Here is a 21380-nt window from a genome sequence, read left to right as displayed (position 1 = left end):
TATTAAATACCGTAGTCTGAGCACCTAACTCTTCCCATTTGGCCATATGTACTATTACATTTTCTTTTTTCAGTGCTCTTTATTTGCATATTTTATTCATTCTTATTATTATTATTATTGAATCTTGGCCATCCAAGAATTTCCTATATTTAGGTGGTAGTTGCCTAGATATTTATATGCAATAAATGCATTTCTAAAACAACAAAAACTTCAAATTAGGATTTGATTTTTCCAATTTATTTATTTATTTTGAGAACAAGTTAGAAATTTTCTTTCATGATTAGTTACATCAGCAGCCAAATCTGAAGTGATCAAAATAAGGAAATATTCCATGTCAATCTTTAAATTATATAGAATGCAAATTAAGGATGTAGATTTTTTTCTTTATGAGAAGAAAATTAAGGATGTAGATAGTTCTTGTACTTTTATGTAAGGGGGAAAGAATTATTTAAAATGTAAGTGCACTGTGCACAAACATGAGAGTAGGACAAAGAAATCAAATTCTTTGTTTACATTATATTATGGAAAATAAGATAAAAAGAGTAGGATTTATTTGACCTGGTTCTGATGGACAACATTTAAGGCACGTTTTGATTGCATTTTGGCAATGCGCGTCTGCGTTTGACTTTTCTTTTTTCTTTTTTTGGTGGAGAAGCGCATTTCAAGTTTGGCAGTGGGTTCCACGTACTATTTATGAGACTCACAACCTCTTTTTCAACAAAATTTTTAAAAAAAATAGATTTTACGATACTTTTTACATATTTAAAAATTATTTGGATACAATATTTTTAATTTTCAGTAAAATAAGTGGCATCTAAACGCATTAAGTATGTCCACATGTGACATGAAAAAGACGAAAAAAAATATAATGATATTTTGGGTGGCACGGTTATTTTAAATTTAAATTGAAAGTGGGGGACTAAAAGGAATTACAAATGTACATAATAATCCAATAATTCATATGTGAGCAGCATAATAATTTAAAAAATATATATAAGTTTAATTAGAATCCAAATATATCTTTAAAAAAACCCAATTAGAATTTAGTTATATGCTACTTTTTTTTTTTTTTTTTTTTGAGAAAATAGTTATATGCTACCTTGTTCACTAGAGTTATTTTAATTAGACAGCCCACTATCTACCACTCAAAAAATAAATAAATAGAAACCTAACCATTAAAACAATTTTTTTTTTCCTTGTTTTGTTACAAGGGTTGTCAAAATCACGATCTAGATCCTACTATCTTATGATTTTACGATTCCATTTGTCCAAAATGATCCAGATGTTCAAGATCAGTAGGATCGTATGATTATGATGATCCTAAACAATCCTGATTTTTTGTAATTTTCTTTAACTTGACAGAAGGCTCAGTTGGACCCAAATGAAAAATAACATCTTAATAGACCAAGTTTTGCTATTCTAATGTAGAGAGATAGAGTGTGTGTTGGACCCAAATAAAAAATAATATCCTAATAAAGTGTCATGTTTTGAGATTTTTGGCTTTTTCAAATGATGTTTACAAATGGATATAGTGATGTATGGTAATTATATCACATTGATGCAAATTTTTGGTTTTTTTTTTTATTTTTTTATTTTTATGAATGAATGTAAAATTTATGTGATTATTTAACATACTAATGTGTATTTTTTTTTCTCAAATAATGTAGAATCCTACGATCCAAGATCTATGATTTCATCTACCTCTCACGATCCTACATATGATCCTAATTTTGAAAACTTTAGCTACACCAATTAAAACAACTTCAAGGCCATAAAATATTAAAATTACTTCTAACCCGTTTTCCTTTAAACTGTAATATTAGATACAACATCAAAGCTTGCAAGAAACGATTCTGTGAAGAATCTAACCCATTTTACTTTAAGCCTGTACTATTTAGATACAAGTATACAAGGCTTGACTAGCAAGAAACGATTGTGTGCAATACTGTATTTTCAACCTAGTTGAAACTAATCCAAATGTGCCTATTAAAACTTATTTTTAACTCAAATATAAATTTCAATGAAAATTGTTACCACGTTTTAAAAAATTAGACTTTCCTTTTAAATGTATTTATATAATAAATCATTTTAATAACTTGTTTGAAAAATATAAACATCAGATAAATATACTACATTGTAATTATACAATTTATGTTAAAGAATAATATATATATATATATATATATATACACACTACCAAAAAAAAAATTTTAAGTAAGCAAAAGGCTAAAATGAAAAAATAAAAATTGAACTAACCTCTGATATGTATCTTTTTTTTTTAGAATCCTTTAATATGTATCTAAGTAAGTTTATTTGTAAACACGTCTGTGTGTATGGAGAGAATTAAAAACTAGCTTAATTAAAAGCAAGAGACTAAAAAAGAATTAAAAAAATGTATATATGTAATAACTAAAAATTAATTTGTGGTGCACTCAAAATGAGTCGGCCGAAACTGTTGAGGTTTTATATTTTAAGTGGTGGCCAAGATCGTGATTCTGCTTCTACTTCATAGAAATTCTGATATCCGAGTGCAATCTTGAAAGGTCAAAATAATAAATAAAAGGTCAGTAATGTACTAATAAATAAATACAAAAATTGATAATAAAAGATCAATCACTTAATCAAATCCCAAACATGCCTCATGCCCTCATTGCAACATTGCCTAACACCTTAAAACTCCAATAAACTAAAGAAAAAATAATAAGATTCCAATTGAAGATGCCGAAAAATCAACAATAAGTCACACGGTCCTCACGTGTTCGAAAAAAAACCTACACAACAAAAAGAAAAGACCAAACAGAGAGTACTGGTGTGGTGCTGGCCAAATACTCTTCGAATGTCAAGTTATAACTTCTTACAACTCTAGAATGCCAGAGTTGAGGTGAAATATGTGTACCTTGGTTAGTGAGGGTTTTGGAGTTTTTATAGTAATAGAGAGTTGACATCCCTTCCTTAGTTTAGAAGTTTTTTCCTTATAAGAGCCCTCATGAGCGTATTTTGCGGAATTCTTTCCTTGTAGGATTCTTTTTTTATTAACACTAAGTGTGGGATACAAGATATTTCCTTATACACGCATGCGTAGAGACCAAGTTAAGGTCAAGCTAGAACCGTTAGTCTTGTGCGTCCCCTTTAGCTTAGTGGCGTCAGCTTTTCATCTTCACCCCAAGTTGACCCCATTAGCTTGAAGCTGTAAACTCCCTACTGTTGTCATGTGTCAATGGATACAGGATTGACGGGTTTATCTAGAGCGTCACTCTACGCCTTTCCAGCAATAAGTGTTCATATTTACAATTTTATCCTTATCACCAATAAATTAAACAAATGTTTTTTCAAAGCAAAATGGAGAACACTGTGACTATTCATTACATACATAACGTGCCTCATTGGGACATTAGTCACGTTACCTAACAACCAAAGCTTTGGTAAACAAAATAAGATAATATGATCCCAATATAAATAATGTTGAGAGTTGAATATTAGCATTTGATGTGTCTACTATATTGTATATGTTATAGTAGATGCGAAAGAGTAAGCCTATGTTTACAGATGAAATCCTTAAAAGCTATATTTTTATCTTGTAAAAGTGTAGTACAAAACTCGTGTTATAATAAACCATAACATGTGTTACATATAGTAGACTAAACTCTAGACTTCTAATACAAGTAGGAAATTTATCTTACACACAAAGTAAGATTGGTTTGTACCAATTACGTTAAGTTAATATATCTAATATATTTTTAACGAATAAAAAATATAGTTTTAAAGGCAAAATGTAATTTGAATATTGTGATTATATATATATATATATATAGAATTTATAGAGTCAAAGCTAGATGGAGAGCTTTCAGTTTCAGCTTACACAGAGATTTGGCAATTAAAGAAATCATCCAAAAAATTTTATGACAAAGACAATGAGTTATATATTAGGTGATACCACATTGTCATTAACACCTCAATGTGCCTTGCTCTCATTTTCTAATAATAACGAATCCAAAGAAATGGTCGTTAGTGATATCACATTGTATTTACAATGAATCGTGCTTGTCTTGTCAATGTTTCTATAGTGCCTGCCAACCCAATCAAAAGAAAAGGATAGGGGAGAAGAATGTGGAGCATTTTTTGCATTATTGTATTTTATTTCTGTTTTCAAAACACTGATTTGAAAATTACCGACGTGTCATGTACTTCATTCTTCTTAGACTTACGTTAATTTTTTGTTGTTTTCATTTTGGTACTTTATGTTTTAACTTTTCATTTTTGGTCTTTTACGTTTGATTTCCTTCTCACATTAACCATGTCACCATTTCCGTTAATAATTTAGTTATACCAAAACCTTTACAAAAATAGTCAATCAAGATGCAATATAAGTGCCAGATAAGTGTTGTCCGTTAAAGTATGTCACCCATATAATGTTAGGTACCATTAGATTACTAGCAAAAATGAATGGTGAAACAAATATAAAAATGAAATCAAATATATAGGGCCAAAATAAAATTTTAGAACATAAAGGGATAGAATGAAAATAACCCAAAATTTTAGGAGTCAAACATTTACTTTATTATTTTTTCTTTTTTAAATTTTTGATACAAAACTTCTGTCTTTTTCTTACCACGTATTTTGGACCATCTTTTAAGTTGTGTAAATGAATTAAATTCTCATTTTGATATGGGATGAACAAGTGATTGATGTCGATATTTGAATATTTATTTAAGTAAGATTATGTTTAAAAAAAAAGACTTAATACAAACACCCCCTTGGATCTTGAAGCTGTCCAACTTTATTATAAAATAAAATTAAGTTATATGCAAGTTACCTTAAGATGCCCCTCACGATACTTTTGTCCGGCTTATTTTTAAAACAAAATAAACTATACCAAACCAACTTTTAACTTTTAAGAGTTTGTAACTTCAAATGTCATCCTAAAAAATAAAAAATAAAAAGAAGAAGAGGAGAGAGAGATAGTTTAATTGACTTGATAAAAGAAAATAATTCTCTTATTATAAAAAACAATAATGTCAAGCTCGCCATGAGTAAGACTCTTGATATAAAAGAATTCAAGATTGTCAAAATCGGGATCCTATGTAGGATCATGAAAGGTAGATGGGATCGTGGATCATAAGATTGTAAGATCCTATACTATTTGAGAAAAAAAAATATTGGTATATTAAATAATCACATAAATTATACATTCATTCATAAATTTGCATCCATTTGATATAATCACCATATATCACTACATCCATTTATAAGTATCATTTAAAGAGGTAAAAAACCTCAAAACGTGACACTCTATTGGAATGTTTTTTTTTTTTTTTCATTTGGGGTCTAATTGACACTCTATTTATTTACATTAGAATAAAAAAAAAAATTGGTCTATTGGGATGTTATTTTTTATTTGGGTCCAACTGAGTCTTCTATCAAATTGAAGAAGATTACAAGAAACCAGGATCATTTGGGACCGTTAGAACGATCCTACCGATCCTAAATGATAGCAAAAATTCTTGAAAGATCGTTTTGGGCATATGGGATTGTAAAATCGTAAAATTATAGGATCTAGATTGGAATTTTGACAACCATGGAAGGATTGAAATATTCTTGATGTATTTATCTTGTGACTCTTGTCCTTGAAAAAATGCCACTGAATCAATAATGGTTGATTTGAATCAATTGATTTAATTTTAGAGTGGAGGATTATTCTTCTAAACTTGCCTTAAGATAATTAAATGAACTAAAATTAGATAATAATAATTTATTTTTATTCTATAATTTTACATACACAAAAGGGTAAATTACAGAGTTACCATGCACAATATTTAGTGACACTTCAATTATGAATTTTCATTAACTTTACTAGAATTATTTGATAAATATCAAAATCATCCACCGAAAAAGAATTAGATAAAAATATTGTTTTACGCAGACATTTCCAAATATCTCTCTAATTTTCTTTTTATACGGCTCATTTGTGCATTAAAGTTAACAAAATTGACCACGTAGTTAATCTTTTGTTAAGTAATTAAGGAGAATAAGAGGCGTACATGAACATAAAGGCCTTATAAGTATAAGCCCCAAACTCACCCTAAAAGAAGCACTTTTATTTTATTTTTAGAAGCATCCCAAAAGGAGTACTCATCTCCCAAGGAAATGCTTCAAGTAGATAATCACAAGAGAACTAAACATAACAAAATAAAACATGGGATGATTCCATATTTTAGCTTTTAAGGGTATACCACATGGTGATGCTGATAACTATTTGTCCCAAAAATTCAAAAAAAGTATGGAATGAGTTGAAAATTTTATTCATTTCATGATGATCTTGAGATTTGTACAAGGGCTTGAATGATAATGGTGGTTGATAATAAAGTTCAATTTATTTATTTCAAAGCAGAATCAAAATGAGATTAGATTACATAGCTTTCCCTTTCAAAATTAAATTCGACCATCATTAATCTCTTCTTTGACTTTTTCTTAGTAAATTTATATTTCCAATTTGGTACATGATGGGTTAGTTCGTGTAACCAGGTACAATTTAGGTGTTAATTATCATGTGATAGTACGAACAAATGCTATACCAGCAGGGCATACATACATTTGGTTAAGTTGGTCGACCAATCTTTATATATTTGGAAGCCTAATGAAGGTTTTAGCCCAACATGATTCCTTATATTTTATCTCTTAAAAGTTTGTGTAACAAATAATAATGTTCAAACCATTTAAGGGGGCAAATTCTTGAATCACATAAAGACTCAAACCAATTAGGTGTTTGGTTCATGCACAGCATAATATAAAAGGAAATAGAGAGGGGTAAAGTAAAGAACAATACAGTCTACTATTGAATAAATGAAGTAAAATATAAATAAATAAATAAAGGTGAATTGCATTATGAACGGAGGGTTCAAGTAAATTTAACAATAGAGTTTTAAGATCCTAATAAAATCCTTAAAATTTATTATTAAATTAGTAGTTTAAATTTTACTATATCATCCATAATTTAAGTGAATTTAAAAAAAAATATTTGTTAATATTTATTTAAATAACGATTATGTGGGTAAAATCTAAACCTCTTATTGGATCAAGATTATCTGGAGTTCTTAGGATAACTCTGCTTAAACAACACTAATGAATATTATTTTATCTGTTTATTTTATTTTATTTTTTATGATATACTAGAATCCAATCAATTCATTTCATTATGGACGTAAACTTTTAACTTTTAAGAATTCCACGATAGAGTTATCCTAAAAATTCTACAAAATCCTAATCATACTTTTATTAATTCCTGCGTTTTCAAATTGATTGGCAGGTGAATAATGTTTTTAATACATTTTGAATAATAGTCTTTTACTCATAAGCCTAAAAGTCTTTTAAAAAGCCAAGAAAAAGTCAAAAAGAAAGGAGAACCTTCGTGAATTGGGTTGCGTGCCCTTTTGGTTTGAGCTAAATTTCCTTGTGGAAGATGAAGCACAAAATTCATATTATTGGTACAAGTCATTAACACAGGAAGTGACCAATCAAACCATTAGTTATGTCTGGAGAAAATGAAGTTCACCTCTATGTGTCCAAGAAAGAAAAGAGTTGGATTTATTAGACCATATTGTTCAAGCCAAAGTCCAAAACTATTCCTATTCATAACAGGAGCTAGGTTATTGCTAGTTGATGTAGAATTATGTGCCATCCAATTAAAAAGATGTTATATTTCTACTCGTTTGGAAGAAGCTTATTTTCATTGATTTATTGGTCTTAAAAAATAAGTTGAGCACGAGTATTGTCCCTAGGAAAATTAAACCTTTGAAATTGTTGTACATAAGCTAAATAAGTCAAATAAACAGCTTATTTTTTATACACCACTTGTAGAAACTAAAGATCAGATAAAATGTTGTAATAATTCATGGCAGAGATTAATACCTCTATTCAATTAGATGTAAAATCAGTAATAGTCATTGTTTTTGTAGTTGTCAAAAATATTTATTTTGGATTTAAAAAAGAAAAAAAAAAGGAAAAAAAAAAAAAAAAAAAGAATTTTCAACTTATGTTCTTCAAGACTTTAACTAGTAATGTTGACACCCAATCTGAAAATTAAGTACAGGAAGATACGCATAAGATAATCCAGGTGTGAATGAATAGTTAAGACATAGGTAAGACTATAAGAGATATGAAATGACCAATCCAGTATCCATGAAGCAAAATTGAATATTTACATCAGAAGAGTTACAAAGATTGAAAGTCTGTTAGAGCACTCTCAGCTAACAGTGTTAATATGGAGGCTTTTCTGTTTTATAAGATGATGTACCAGAACATTACAAATACAGAAATGCCACCCAGGATAAAAATTCTGTCTAACCTGCTTTCAATTCTCATCTTCTCCTCCTTTAACTCACTCTGCACTTTCGAGTACAAATGACAAGACTCGAGGACTTCACTGTAATTTTTGCTCCTACGGCAGCTCAGTGCTTTCTTCAGGATAAGCAAACTGTTTCTTCCATTAACATGAGAACCTTCCATGTCTTCCAACTGCATGCTCAGCTCGGTTAATTTGAGAGTTGTCTGAACGTCCTCTCCCTCGGTATGGATCACTCTGAATTTCATACTAAGGATGCATTCCACCACTTGACATGGAAGAATGTCTTTCGCAGGAAGGACAGATCCAAAGCGCAACACAAAATCCTTTTCTGTTGGCCAGTGCCTTTGCCCACCAAGAGGACTCCAGCTAGCAAGATTAGCAGCTTGCTTTATTTTTCTATTTACAACAATCCAGCTAAGCCGGAGTCCATCACGAAGCTCCTGCCATAGCTTTCCATCTTTTCGTTCTCTTTCCATAGATGCAATTGGTGGCAGACCATCAGATACTGAAAGTGTAACCTCACCGTCATTCTCATCATCTCTAGCTGCATAAGTTAGAAGATCAATCCGAAATGGGCAGTTGTAGAACCAACCATCAAAGCCATTTGCATTTGGAATGCCCCAAAGGACTTTTGAGCATATTGTTTTATCTTTATATCTAATATCCACAATGGAAACAAAATCTGATGGCGAAATACTTTCAAATTCATCCATGTCACCATAGTATTCAGCCTCAGTCCATTCTTCAGGGTACTCGGGATAGTTGTTCCATTGGTGCTCAGTAACTTCTTTGTTTACAATGAGGGGAAAACAATCTGCATAGAACTTTCTGAATCCACCAATGGATGACATTAAACTTTTGACGTCTTCCCTATTGGTTGAAGGCCACATAGAAGAGCACACATTTTCCCATAATTTTTCTTCTTTTGATATGGAACAGAACGCTGCACAAGAACAAGCTGCACTTGCCAAAGTTGGACCATCAAGACGCCTTAATATGTCATAGAAGAGATCGCTGCTCAATGATTCCATACTCTCAACTGGTGCAACCGCCATAGCCATAGACCTCTGATCATCAGAGGAAAAACTTAATAGATTATACACTAATAACAAAATAATTGAGGAATCATGTTTCAAGGACACTTGTGAATATGGGTCACATCACTTTCTTTCAGTGAAAAAATCAACATATAGGAACACTTAACAAGCATAGTTTAAAAGGGTCTTCAGGCCCTTTCATTGCCTCTTAATAAGTTTAACAAGTTGCCACTGCAAGACGCAACAACCCTTCTACCTCAAATTAAACAACATTAACAATAATAATAACAACCGCAGCTATGAAAAGAAGGAGCATTGAAGTATTCTCAGTTTAGGGACATGTATCTCAACTACTCAACATTCTATTCCATCAAGCATGGCTGGCCTTAACAATGACAATTTATTTTCAGAATTGAGACTTTCTTCCTACCTACCATCTCAATGATCATGTTTGTATGTAAAGCAAGTTAACCCTGCATTAAGAGGAACTTGGTTTTATCTTGAATATAAATAACCAGCTTTTATGTAATTAGAATGTAAAAGTGTTCTAATATAGCTTCAATGCACAATATTCAATAAGTACCAAAGTCTCCCCCCCCCCCCCCCCCCCCCTCTCCCTCTGATGCATGCCCAAACCTATAACTTATAAGCAATATTTGATTAATTACCGGAAACAAAAGAAAAGAACTTCTGAATTCTGATACTCCAGCCTAGAGATCATATAATAATGAACAGTGCAAAAGTAAAGACAGTGAATTCACCAGCAAATACAAAATAATTAATTAGTTGGTATGCCCAAAGCCAAATCAAGAAAATTGAAAAATCTTCATAGATCTACCTCGACAATTAACTGCTTCATAGATCTATAATTACAGTATGCCTGAGCTGCTTAAAATTCCAAAGAAGGATTATCTAGATGTAGGTCTGCTTATGGCCTGGATCAATTTAAGTTAAATGGGAGTCTATTGACCTGCCTCTAATTTATGAAGCAAATATGAAACTTCATACATCTTAAAGTTCATAAGATAGGATGAAAAGAGAATAATTTTTGAGGTCTTAATACTCATTGTGCCTAGCAATGAAGAGAGCAGTATAGGAAGGCTGGCTTTCTATATAAAGATTCAAACAAAAAGGAAAAATGTTCAAACCATACTTACCGAATAAGGAATTTGACATGAATTTGAGTCAACACAGATCCAATTTTCTTTCACAATGAGAATGAATCAGGAATCTGAAATAAGTTAGAGACTGTGAGATCGAATAATAATAGGGTGGAGAACAACCTTTACTAGATCCAAATAAGATATTTGAAGATATTTACACGAAATTTTGTAGGCTTATCTTAAGCAAAAAAAAGCATGTTTGACAGCTGAGGACATGGTGTCTGACACTCATTGGGAGACTTATAAAAGAATTCACCTTTAGTACCAGAGAATGTACAAAATCATAAGATTTCATTCATTTTTGTCAAGAAACTTGCACATTATTATTAGTGTCATGAGTTTTTACAACCTATGGTCTGTCTGCAATCAAACTAGCACTAGAAATTGGATAAATAAACATGTATGTACAAATTTTACATTACAACATATGGCTGCATCCTGTATCCACATTTTGAAAGTTTAACGAATCTGAGACCAAGTCCCCATTTCAAAAATGTTATACGGTTCTCATGTCCAAATCCATAAAATCATTGTGTTTTCAAAAAAATATTAACTTGAGTAAAAATACATAACCTCATACATTTATTTTAGCATGCAATCAAGGGCCAAGACTCAATTTTTTTTGAATTACATGGGAAAATAAGAAAAAAACAATAACCAAACCTTAATTCCAACATTTTGGGGCCAGCTATGATTCTCAATAGACTAATAAGGATTGGTTACATGTCTTCTTTTCCGCCATTATACTCTATTCAAAATCATACTTTTTGTTACCTCCTTCATTGACATGTCCTTTTTTACTACTACTAATATTAGTTGGGTCTTCCTAACTTCTCTCATTTCCTCAACTTAAATCAACTTACTCTTCCTCACCAGTGCATTAATCACTGTCCTTTGCACATGACCAAACCCTCTCAAGTGACTCTTCCTTGTATTTTCATAAATAAGGGAGATCCCTATCTCTAAGTAAATTTCCTTATTTCAAATCCAATCTTGTATTTTCGCTTATTCATCTTAACATTCTCATTGCAGCTAAACTAATTTTTTGAACATATTACTTCTTAACAGCCCAATATTCAGTACCGTGGAGCATAGCTAGTCTTACATTTATCGAAAACTATAATATAATACTATAGTTCTAATTAAAGTAGTTTAATTTCAAAAACTAAAAAGTAAAAGTACAATAAAGTTTTCAAAAGATCATCAATTTGCTATTCGAAACAAACATTAGTGTCACTACTTAGGGACTACTTCATAGGTAAATATTAGAATTTCACATATGATGTTTTACATGCATGGGAAAGACTGGGAGATAAACAACAAACACTCCCAAACATAGATATGTGGAAACAGTATTAGAAACTCCTCTAAGAGATCAAGCCTCAGTCCATTACATGATATAAAAAACCATTTGAGAGCATGTAGCTCCACAACCATATTATATGTTTAAAGAAACTTATTGCACAAGATGGACACATAAATTGATATCCTCTAACCCATGATGGCTGTGCTCAAGTGGTTTAACACAGGATTCTAAACAGAATTATAATTTATAAATAACCATATGATAAGTGAACCAATATAACAATAAAACAAACAGAAACAAATTTAGAACTACTAAAGAAGTGGCCATTTAGAAACTAACAACTCGGCTCTGCAACCAAGAATAACTTCCATAGAATCACCTAAGAAGTAAATATCCTTTAGGGAAAAAGAAGGAAACAAATGCAATTCACATCACTTTTTGGAAATACAGATTATACCGGCTACATAACAAAACTTGTTACATGGGCATTCAACTTTTTCTTCTTCATCTTCTACCAACACAAAACTCAGAAAGACACAGAATTTCAACACATTAATCTCAACCCCAAAACAAGTATACGTAGGAGGTGAGAAATAAAACTTCCAAATTCAACATCATAAACAAAAATCAAACATAAAACCCAACCAAAGTATCAAATACACTCACTCAGTATGAAAAAGGAAGAGAGAGAGAGAGAGAGAGAGAGAGTTAAGGCACCTCATAGACTAGCCAGCTATAAATATAGATAGTTGTGAAGAAAGTGAGGACCCAGATAGAGAAAAGGAAAAAAGAAAGCTTATTTGAGGAATATAATAAGGTACACCCAGACCCAGTGAGGATTGAAGAGGATCTGATGGAGAATCCTTTAGAGATTATTTTGGTTGACAAAATTGAAATCTAAAAGATGATACATGGATTTGTCTGTTTGTTTGTTTGTTCGTTCGTTCGTTTAAGGGTCACTTTCCCCTGTTGTTGGACACAATTGTGTTGTGTGATGCTCTGCTGTGTCCTCTGTACATTGGATGGATACGCAAGGTTTCGATATTTGGCATCTTTTCTATATTGCTCTGCTCCCCCGGCCCCGCCGCTCAATTATTATTATTATTTAAGTGAAAGTTATATTAACTTATCTTCTTAAAAAAAAAAAAAAGGGTAAAAGTAATTTAAATTTTTATTTATTATTTTTTATAAAAAAGAATAATCACATTCATGGCTATATGTATTTTATAAAGAATATATGTAATAAAATTTGTAGACTCAAAAGTGATTTGAAGAATGAACTTAACATGCCACCACACATAGGCTTTATTGGCAAATGCCAGCAATTCGAATCTCCTATTCCTCTCCTTTTATGGACAAAACTTGCTTATTGTCTCTGTGGTTGTACTACTAATTCAATGAAAAACTTAAAGAGCAAAGCAATAATTTAATCTGATTAAATTATTATGCTGGTGAGATGTGATGTCTTACAAACCAAAAAGGGAGATGAGGAATTTGGGTTACCTAATTAAGGTAATTGGCCAATAAAAATCAGGAGCTTGTTGGACTCTTACATTACACCTTCCCAAGTATTATGTGCAGTGGCCATTACAATTCCTGTGGACCACTTGGGCTTTCGGACCAAGAGGAGCTGACTAATCGAAAATGACATGAGGTAGTAGTTGTTAATGCTCATTAGTCATTACAAAAGGTGTGTGCATAAATTAACTTTGCCATTTGTTAACAGGTGTCCTTAGGCCTTAGATATCGGCTAAGGTTGCATTAAATACACTCAAACAACCTTATTTTTATGCGGTTGAGAAAAAAGAAAATGACAAGTGTACCTGTGTCATAATAGAAAAATAGTTGTATCAAGTTTGTAGTATGTTGTGTTAATACTATCTCATCGTATGCCCTAAAGCACTCGTTAGCCGGACTCATTAACTTAAAGGTATTATTGTTCTGTTCTTTTGTGAAAACCCCATGTCCTCTCAAGTCATAGTTACTTGCCTATTCCAATCTCTATGAAAAATTTTTGCTAATAAAAAAATGGTATGTGCATAGACATGTGCAGCCACAGAGGCTTGTTCAAGGATGTGCCCTCTCAAGTAGGTAAGTTCAATCATACCAAATTGGTCAAAGAGATGAAGAGATGGCTTACTAGAGCTTATTGGTAGTTATGTTGTCAGTTTTCCTTCGTTGATGTTTTCATGTAGATTTTTCTATTGCCCAAAAAAATGGAAAAGAGATTGCTTCCCTTTCTATTGGTAATTAGTACCGATCAGAACTTTCTTAATTGAATAAATTTCGTGCTCTCAAGATAATTCATCATATAGTACTATTATAATTATCTGTAATATATAGGAAATCAAGACGCAGTTATAGTTAGGACAAAGTTTCCTCTAAACTTAATTGAAAAAAATCTTTCTCAACCCATTATGTAATAGTTCATAAGACTATTTACATCTATTAAATCACATAATTTATTAAATAAATTATTTAAAATAAGTCACATAATTATTAAGTGATCATGTTCATGTATAACTAAAAAATACATATGAATACTGAATAGTCTTTAAAATTTTCATGCATGAATTGGAGAAACCTAGTTCAGAAGAAAATTTTGCCCTTATATTTATAGCAGGGGAAAAGTGATTTCAATCTCTCTATCTTTTAGTTCAGAAAACTTTTATTTTTGGGTATGGGGCTAAATACATATAAGAGATTTCATATTTGGAATTAATAAATCCCCACAAGAATGGGCAGATGAGAGTAGGCCACAAGACCATGACCTCGTAGTTTGAAAGTCGAAAACAATCAATTACAAACTTTAAAATGATGAGTTGAAGTTGGTTGAGGCAACTAGAAAACACGTTTAGTCTCATCTTAAGAGATGAAATGGGACAAGAATCATTATATCACAAATTGCCTGATACCGACACATACACAATTATCAGTTTGGTAATTAATGGTGTACTCAGGTACCATGTACGTGGAAGATATTTAGATGATTTGATTTCTTTAGAAGATAAAAACACTTCCACAAATAAGGTAATTATATATGTATTTTTGGTTCGATATCGATTCAATCCGATGTATACTACCTTTCTCCATGTCAAAAACCTTGCAAGAAGTATTACTATTAATGCAGATTATTGGACATATATGGAGTACATTTTATTTTCTAAATCTTTTTTGGATTGCAATTAGCAAATATACAATCCCCAAATATAGTTCTTCTTGGTCCCATCACACAATATGCCAATTAACCCTCTTGCTTTAAAAGAATTATTGAGAAAATGATTTCATTGATCTGAGTATAATTGGGATAATTACAGGTATTTATAGTAACACTTAAGCAGCTAAACAAATCCAAAAACTAACTTATCTGATCTAACAAACTTCCTAACTAACTAACAGAAAAGTACAGCTAAGTAAAACACGTGCAAGTCACATGTCCACTAACTAGCATTATACTACATGTAGCTTTTATATTTAAACTGCATGTCGTTGATCTCTGCTTCAGCTGTACTGCTACTTGGACTTCTGGATTCATGTGATTCATTTAGCTCTTCTAGTTTCTTTGACTTCTAATACTCCCCCTCAGGATGGACATCATGAGAATGAATATTGGAGATGCCCATCCTGGTAAGAAGACCAGAAAATTGATTCCAGCTCAAAGCTTTTGTCAACAAATCAGCTATCTGACATTGGGTACGAATGTCCATTAGCTTTATAACTCCTGCTTGCACTTTATCCCTAACAATGTGACAGTCTATTTCAATGTGTTTTACACGCTCATGGAACACTGGGTTAGTTCCTATGTGAATTGCTGCTTGAGAGTCACTGAACAACAAGGCAGCCTAACTATGTTTTACATCCAGATCCTTAAGTAAATACAAAATCCATGTCACTTCACATACTGCAACAGCCATGGCCCTGTACTCTGCTTCTGCCGTGGATCTTGAAACTGTGTTTTGCTTCTTAGACTTCCAAGAAATGAGAGAATCACTAAGAAACACACAGTAACCTGTGATGGACCTTCTAGAATCAGTACATGCAACCCAATCAGCATCTGCAAATGCTTTGATATGCAAAGAGGATTGAGATGAAAAGAACAAGCCTTGTCTTGAAGTACCCTTAAGATACTGAACCACTCTATAGGCTGCCCTGAGATGAGGCTCTTTAGGCTTAGACATAAATTGGCTCAACCTGTGTACTGAGTAGGTGATATCAGGCCTAGAAATGGTAAGAAACAGCAGCCTGCCTATCAGTCTTCTGTACATACCAGCATCAGCCAATAACTTGCCTTCATCTTTGCTTAATTTGAGATTTACCTCCATGGGAGTTTTAACAGGTTTACACCCAAGCATTCCCACATCATTGATCACTTCAAGAGCATACTTTCTCTGGCATAAAGAGATGCCTCTCTCAGATCTAGCCACTTCTAAACCCAAGAAGTATTTCAAACTGCCCAGATCCTTCAACTTGAACTCCTTATTTAAGAGAACCTTAAGGTCTGCTACAGATTGAGGATCATTGCTGGCAACAAGTATATCATCAACATATACCAAAAGTGCCATGAAAGAAGCTTCTGAGTGCTTGGTGAACAAAGAGTAGTCTGCCTTAGACTGCAGAAAACCATGTTGCAGTAGAGTTGTTGAAAACTTGGAATACCATTGCCTTGAGGCTTGTTTAAGGCCATATAATGACTTATTCAACTTGCACACAAGCTCCCCCTTGCTGGGCAGGCCTGGAGGAGGACACATATACACTTCTTCATGCAAATCACCATGAAGAAATGCATTGTTAACATCTAATTGATGAAGAGTCCAGCCTTGCACAACAGCCAAAGATAAGAGAAGTTTAACAGTCACCATCTTGGCAACAGGAGAGAATGTCTCAGTATAATCTAAACCCTCTTGTTGAGTATAACCTTTGGCCACTAACCTTGCTTTGTACCTCTCTACACTACCATCTGACTTGTATTTGATTTTGAAGACCCACTTACATCCAACAGCCCTTTTATGTGGAGGCAAAGGAACAAGAGACCAAGTGTTATTAAGTTCTAAAGCTTGAATTTCAGCTGCCATGGCAGCATCCCAATTAGGATCACCAACTGCCTGATGGTAAAACTGAGGTTCCGGAATTTGGGAGATACTATTGCAAAAATGAGAGTAAGAAGGGGAAAGTTTATGACTAGAAACATAATTGGCAATAGGGTATTTGGTGGAAACAGCATGGCACTTGTAAGCTTGAAGATAAGCAGGTGGCTTAGAGATTCTAGTAGACTTCCTAGGAACAAGAGTGGTTGGAACAGGACCAGTTGGAAGGGAGTGAGGAACATGGACAGATTCAGTGGACAAAGAAGAAGAGGGAAGGTCAGGAATAGGAGTAGTAATGTCATTAGGAACAAAAACCGACAACTCCTCAAGAAGATCAACAAAATGTTCTTCAAGAATATTGGAATCAACATGAATAGAGGTATCTAATATAGGAGTAGAATGGTGAATAGAATCAGTGATAGGAAGAGGTGGAGCATCAGGAAAGCAATCATGATAAAGGGGGTCAGATTGAGATAAAGGAACAGAAGCAGGAAGAGACTGAAATGGAAACACAGATTCATGGAAAAGAACATCTCTAGAAATGAAACAAGATCTGGTCTGCAAATTTAAAAGCTTATAACCCTTAACCCCAAAAGGATACCCCAAGAAGACACACTTAAGAGCCCTAGGATCAAATTTGCCTCTATTGTGAGAGAGAGTAGAAGCAAAACATAGACAACAAAACACTTTGAGATGTGAATAATCTGGAAGTTTATTATAAAGAAGCTCAAAAGGGGATTTGTGGTTCAAAAGAGGATAAGGGAGTCTGTTTATAAGGTGAACAACAGTGAGGATACAATCACCCCAATAAGCAATAGGAATATTTGATTGAAGTCTTAAAGCTCTAGCAACACAGAGTATATGCTGATGTTTTCTCTCCACAACAGAGTTTTGTTGTGGAGTAGCAACACAACTGTGCTGATGAATGATGCCATGAAGTTTAAAGAATTCATTCATTTGAAATTCAAGTCCATTGTCAGTCCTAAAGACTTTAATAGACTTACCAAATTGATTCTTAATCATGGTATAAAAGGATTGTAATAAGGACCTGGTTTCAGACTTAGATTTCATAAGATACACCTAAGTTGATCTAGTGCAATCATCAACAATGGTGAGAAAATACTTGTGACCTGAAACAGTAGGTACCACATAGGGACCCCATATGTCACAATGCATCAAATCAAAAGGAAATTCAGAGACATGATTATGAAATGGAAAAGGAAGTCTTTTATGCTTAGCTAGAGGACAAATTTCACAGATTTTATTAGAGACAGAATTGAGATCAGGAAGTACATTTTTCAAAACAGAAATCTTAGCATCAGAGGGATGCCCAAGTCTAGAATGCCATACAGAAAAAGGAATTTTGACATTATTGACAACATGAGATTTATTTGGACTAAAAATGGAATGGAAAACAGAATGAAAAGATGGAATAGCCTGGGACTGAGTTGGAATGGCACAAGTATCAAAGGGGCTATGTTGAAGAAGATACAACCCATCATGAACTTCACCCACACCAATCGTCCTCCAGCAATTGAGGTCCTGAATGAAACAGAAGGTAGACAAGAAAATGAGACAACAATGTATTTTCTTGGTGAGCTGGCTAACTGATAAAAGGTTGAACGAGAAGGATGGAACACAAAGCACATTGGTTAAGACAAGATTTTCAGAGAGACATATAGAACCAATATGAGTTACCAAGGCAGTTTCACCATTAGGAAGAGCAACCACACAATTAATAGCAGTAAAATCAGTCAACAGATTAACAGAATACACTATATGGTTTGTTGCTCCAGTATCAATAACCCAAACATTACCACCAAAAGCTGTTCTATGTGTAATTTGGGCAGAAAAGACTGAATGCCTCAAATTAGGACAAGTATGATTAAATGTACCTGCCATGGTGAGAGCATCTATGCCACTGGAAGAAGAAGACACAAATGGATTAGGCTTGATCACACTGTTAGCCATGTGTGTTTCCTTGTTCCCCATGTTAAACTGAGTCTCCTTGCCACCAGAATTAAGATGAGCAGCTTGCATTTGAGTCCCCAACATAGTCAAAAATTGCTGACATTGCTATTGAGTGAAAGGAAAATTAGCAGAGGTATGATCATCATCTGCACAAGCCTCTTGAACATTGACTTGATTCACCCTAAAGTTCTTGCCTTTAGGCTTAAATCCTGGAGGAAAGCCATGTAGTTTGAAGCATTTCTCCATGACATGCCCAAGCTTCCCACAGTGAGTGCATATAGGTCTGTCTCTGCCTTTGGAATTCTTTCCTCCAAAAACACCAGAATTGGCAAAGAAAGCAGGAAAATTAGGATTGGAATTAGCATCAAATCCCTTCACTGCAAGAGTAGTAGACTCTATGTGAACAGAATTGCCAAGCCCTACACTCCTCTGCCTCTCTTCTTGAATCAACAAAGAGTAGACTTTGTTGACGGTTGGCAATGGTTCAATCAATAAGATCTGACCTTTGATCTGAGAGTATGACTCGTTGACTCCCATCAGAAATTGCATGACTGAGTCTTGAAGACGAAGATCTTCAAGCTTCTGAGGCAAATTGCAGGTACACTTCCCACAAGAACAAGTAGGAGTAGGCCTAAAATTCTGAAGTTGATCCCGGAATAGCTTCAATTGAGTGAAATAGTTGGTGATTGAAGAATCGCCTTGACACATTGAAGCTATATCTTTCTGAAGTTGGAAAACCTAGGTCCATTCCCTTGAGAATGTGTATCCCTGAGGTCATTCCAGATTTCCAGAGCAGTATCCCTGTAGGTGATGCTCACTCGAATTTGAGGTGACACAGCCTTCATCAACCAAGAACCTACCATGTTGTCACATCAAATCCAAGCATCAACAGCTGTTGGAGTTTTTATCAATGGCGAAGAGAGAGTAATACTACCATTGACAAAACCAAATTTATTCTTAGCAACCAATGCTTTCCTCATTGAACGAACCCAAGCATGGTAATTCTCGCCAATCAGCGGTTCGGACACAAGCATGGCTCCAGGACTTTCAGCGTGATGAAGAAACAGAGGATTTGAGATATCCTCTACAAGTGCAGGATCTTGCACAGAGGAAGAAGACGAAGTATTCGTTGCTTCAGCCATTGACGAAGCTTAAAGACTCTCAAGAACAAACCCTAGAAATTTTGGGAGAAAATAGAGCAGGAAAGCTCTGATACCATAAAAGAATTATTGAGAAAATGATTTCATTGATCTGAGTATAATTGGGATAATTACAGGTATTTATAGTAACACTTAAGCAGCTAAACAAACCCAAAAACTAACTTATCTGATCTAACAAACTTCCTGACTAACTAATAGAAAAGTACAGCTAAGTAAAACACGTGCAAGTCACATGTCCACTAACTAGCATTATACTACATGTAGCTTTTATATTTAAACTACATGTCGTTGATCTCTGCTTCAGCTGTGCTGCTACTTGTACTTCTGGATTCATGTGATTCATTTAGCTCTTCTAGTTTCTTTGACTTCTGATATGTTTCCTTCCATTATTTCTGTACCATTCTCTTCAGCCTAAAAGGCTAAAACATTTAAGAGAACATGAAGAAAAAGTTAATACGTACGTGTTTCACTGTTTCTCACCAACTTATTAAGATATCTATTGGAAAATTTCTTTAGCTTTGGATCATAACAAAATGCGAGACATAGGAAAGGATAACTTGTAATTGCGGTTATTGCATTACGAAGTGATATATACTAATACCCATTGCCGTTTACCACGGTTTGAAAGTACCCTTTCAAAAAATGATTACAATTTATATACATACTAATCAGGTTGGCTTGTCGAATCGTCAAGTTAGGACCATTTTATTAGGCCCAATAAAAAATTCTCAATTTATATAATTTAGCTTAATATTCCAATTTTGTCAAAATTGGATCTCAAAATTAATTGAAGCTAACTTTTGGAATTAAACCCTAGATTTCTTATTCAATCATTAGAGATTTTACTAGTTGAGCTAATTAGAACCCACTGGTGTTTGAAGCTAACTGAGTCTTAAAATATCAATAAAATTTAAACAAATACCAAAATCAAAAATAAATCAAACTAACAAATTTAAAATACACATTTTTCTAAACTAGTAATAGCATGGATTAATCAAGTAAGGTTGGGTACCTAACAAATAAAATGATACAAGTGGGGCATATAATTAAATTAACCATTATTTATTGAACTACTAATAATTCAAAGAAATAACTTAGTGTGCGTTTAGATTGAAATAAAAAATTAAAATTATTTCACTATTCAGTTTATTTTTACTACTATTCATTAGTCCTACTGCACTTTTTGACACTATTCATGGGTCTCATTATACTATTTTAATTAACTTTTATCTTTATCTACAGTATTTTCAACAATAATTTTTCAATTTCAGCAAAATAAACGGTATCCAAACACACCCTTAAAGAGCAAATCAATAAT

At 33.1% G+C, this 21380-nt stretch overlaps 1 protein-coding gene across 4 annotated transcripts; it reads right to left on the bottom strand.

Moving 5' to 3' along the window:
• Positions 1-8149: 8149 nt before the first annotated feature.
• On the bottom strand, positions 8150-12853 carry LOC126708866 (F-box protein At2g27310-like). 4 transcript variants are annotated; one of them, XM_050408846.1, is made up of 3 exons: positions 12565-12852; positions 10536-10609; positions 8150-9408 (listed from the first exon to the last, which is right to left on the bottom strand). In XM_050408846.1, exon 3 carries the CDS (start codon positions 9400-9402, stop codon positions 8275-8277), a length of 1128 nt encoding a protein of 375 aa, XP_050264803.1. In that variant the 5' UTR covers positions 9403-9408; positions 10536-10609; positions 12565-12852; the 3' UTR covers positions 8150-8274. The 4 variants fall into 4 exon arrangements, with proteins under 4 accessions (XP_050264803.1, XP_050264806.1, XP_050264805.1 ...); XM_050408849.1 differs by lacking the exon at positions 12565-12852 and adding an exon at positions 12514-12550; XM_050408848.1 differs by lacking the exon at positions 12565-12852 and adding an exon at positions 12305-12547.
• Between the last annotated feature and the right edge of the window lie 8527 nt (positions 12854-21380).

This window comes from Quercus robur, chromosome 12, assembly GCF_932294415.1.
Source record: "Quercus robur chromosome 12, dhQueRobu3.1, whole genome shotgun sequence".
In the NCBI taxonomy this organism is placed as follows: Eukaryota; Viridiplantae; Streptophyta; class Magnoliopsida; order Fagales; family Fagaceae; genus Quercus; species Quercus robur.
Note: the sequence above shows the minus strand (reverse complement) of the source record. Positions and strands in the feature narration are given on the sequence as shown.

Coding starts and splice junctions, on each gene's coding strand:
- LOC126708866 (XM_050408850.1), bottom strand. CDS start 9,402: ATGGCTATGGCGGTTGCACCAGTTGAGAGTATGGAATCATTGAGCAGC.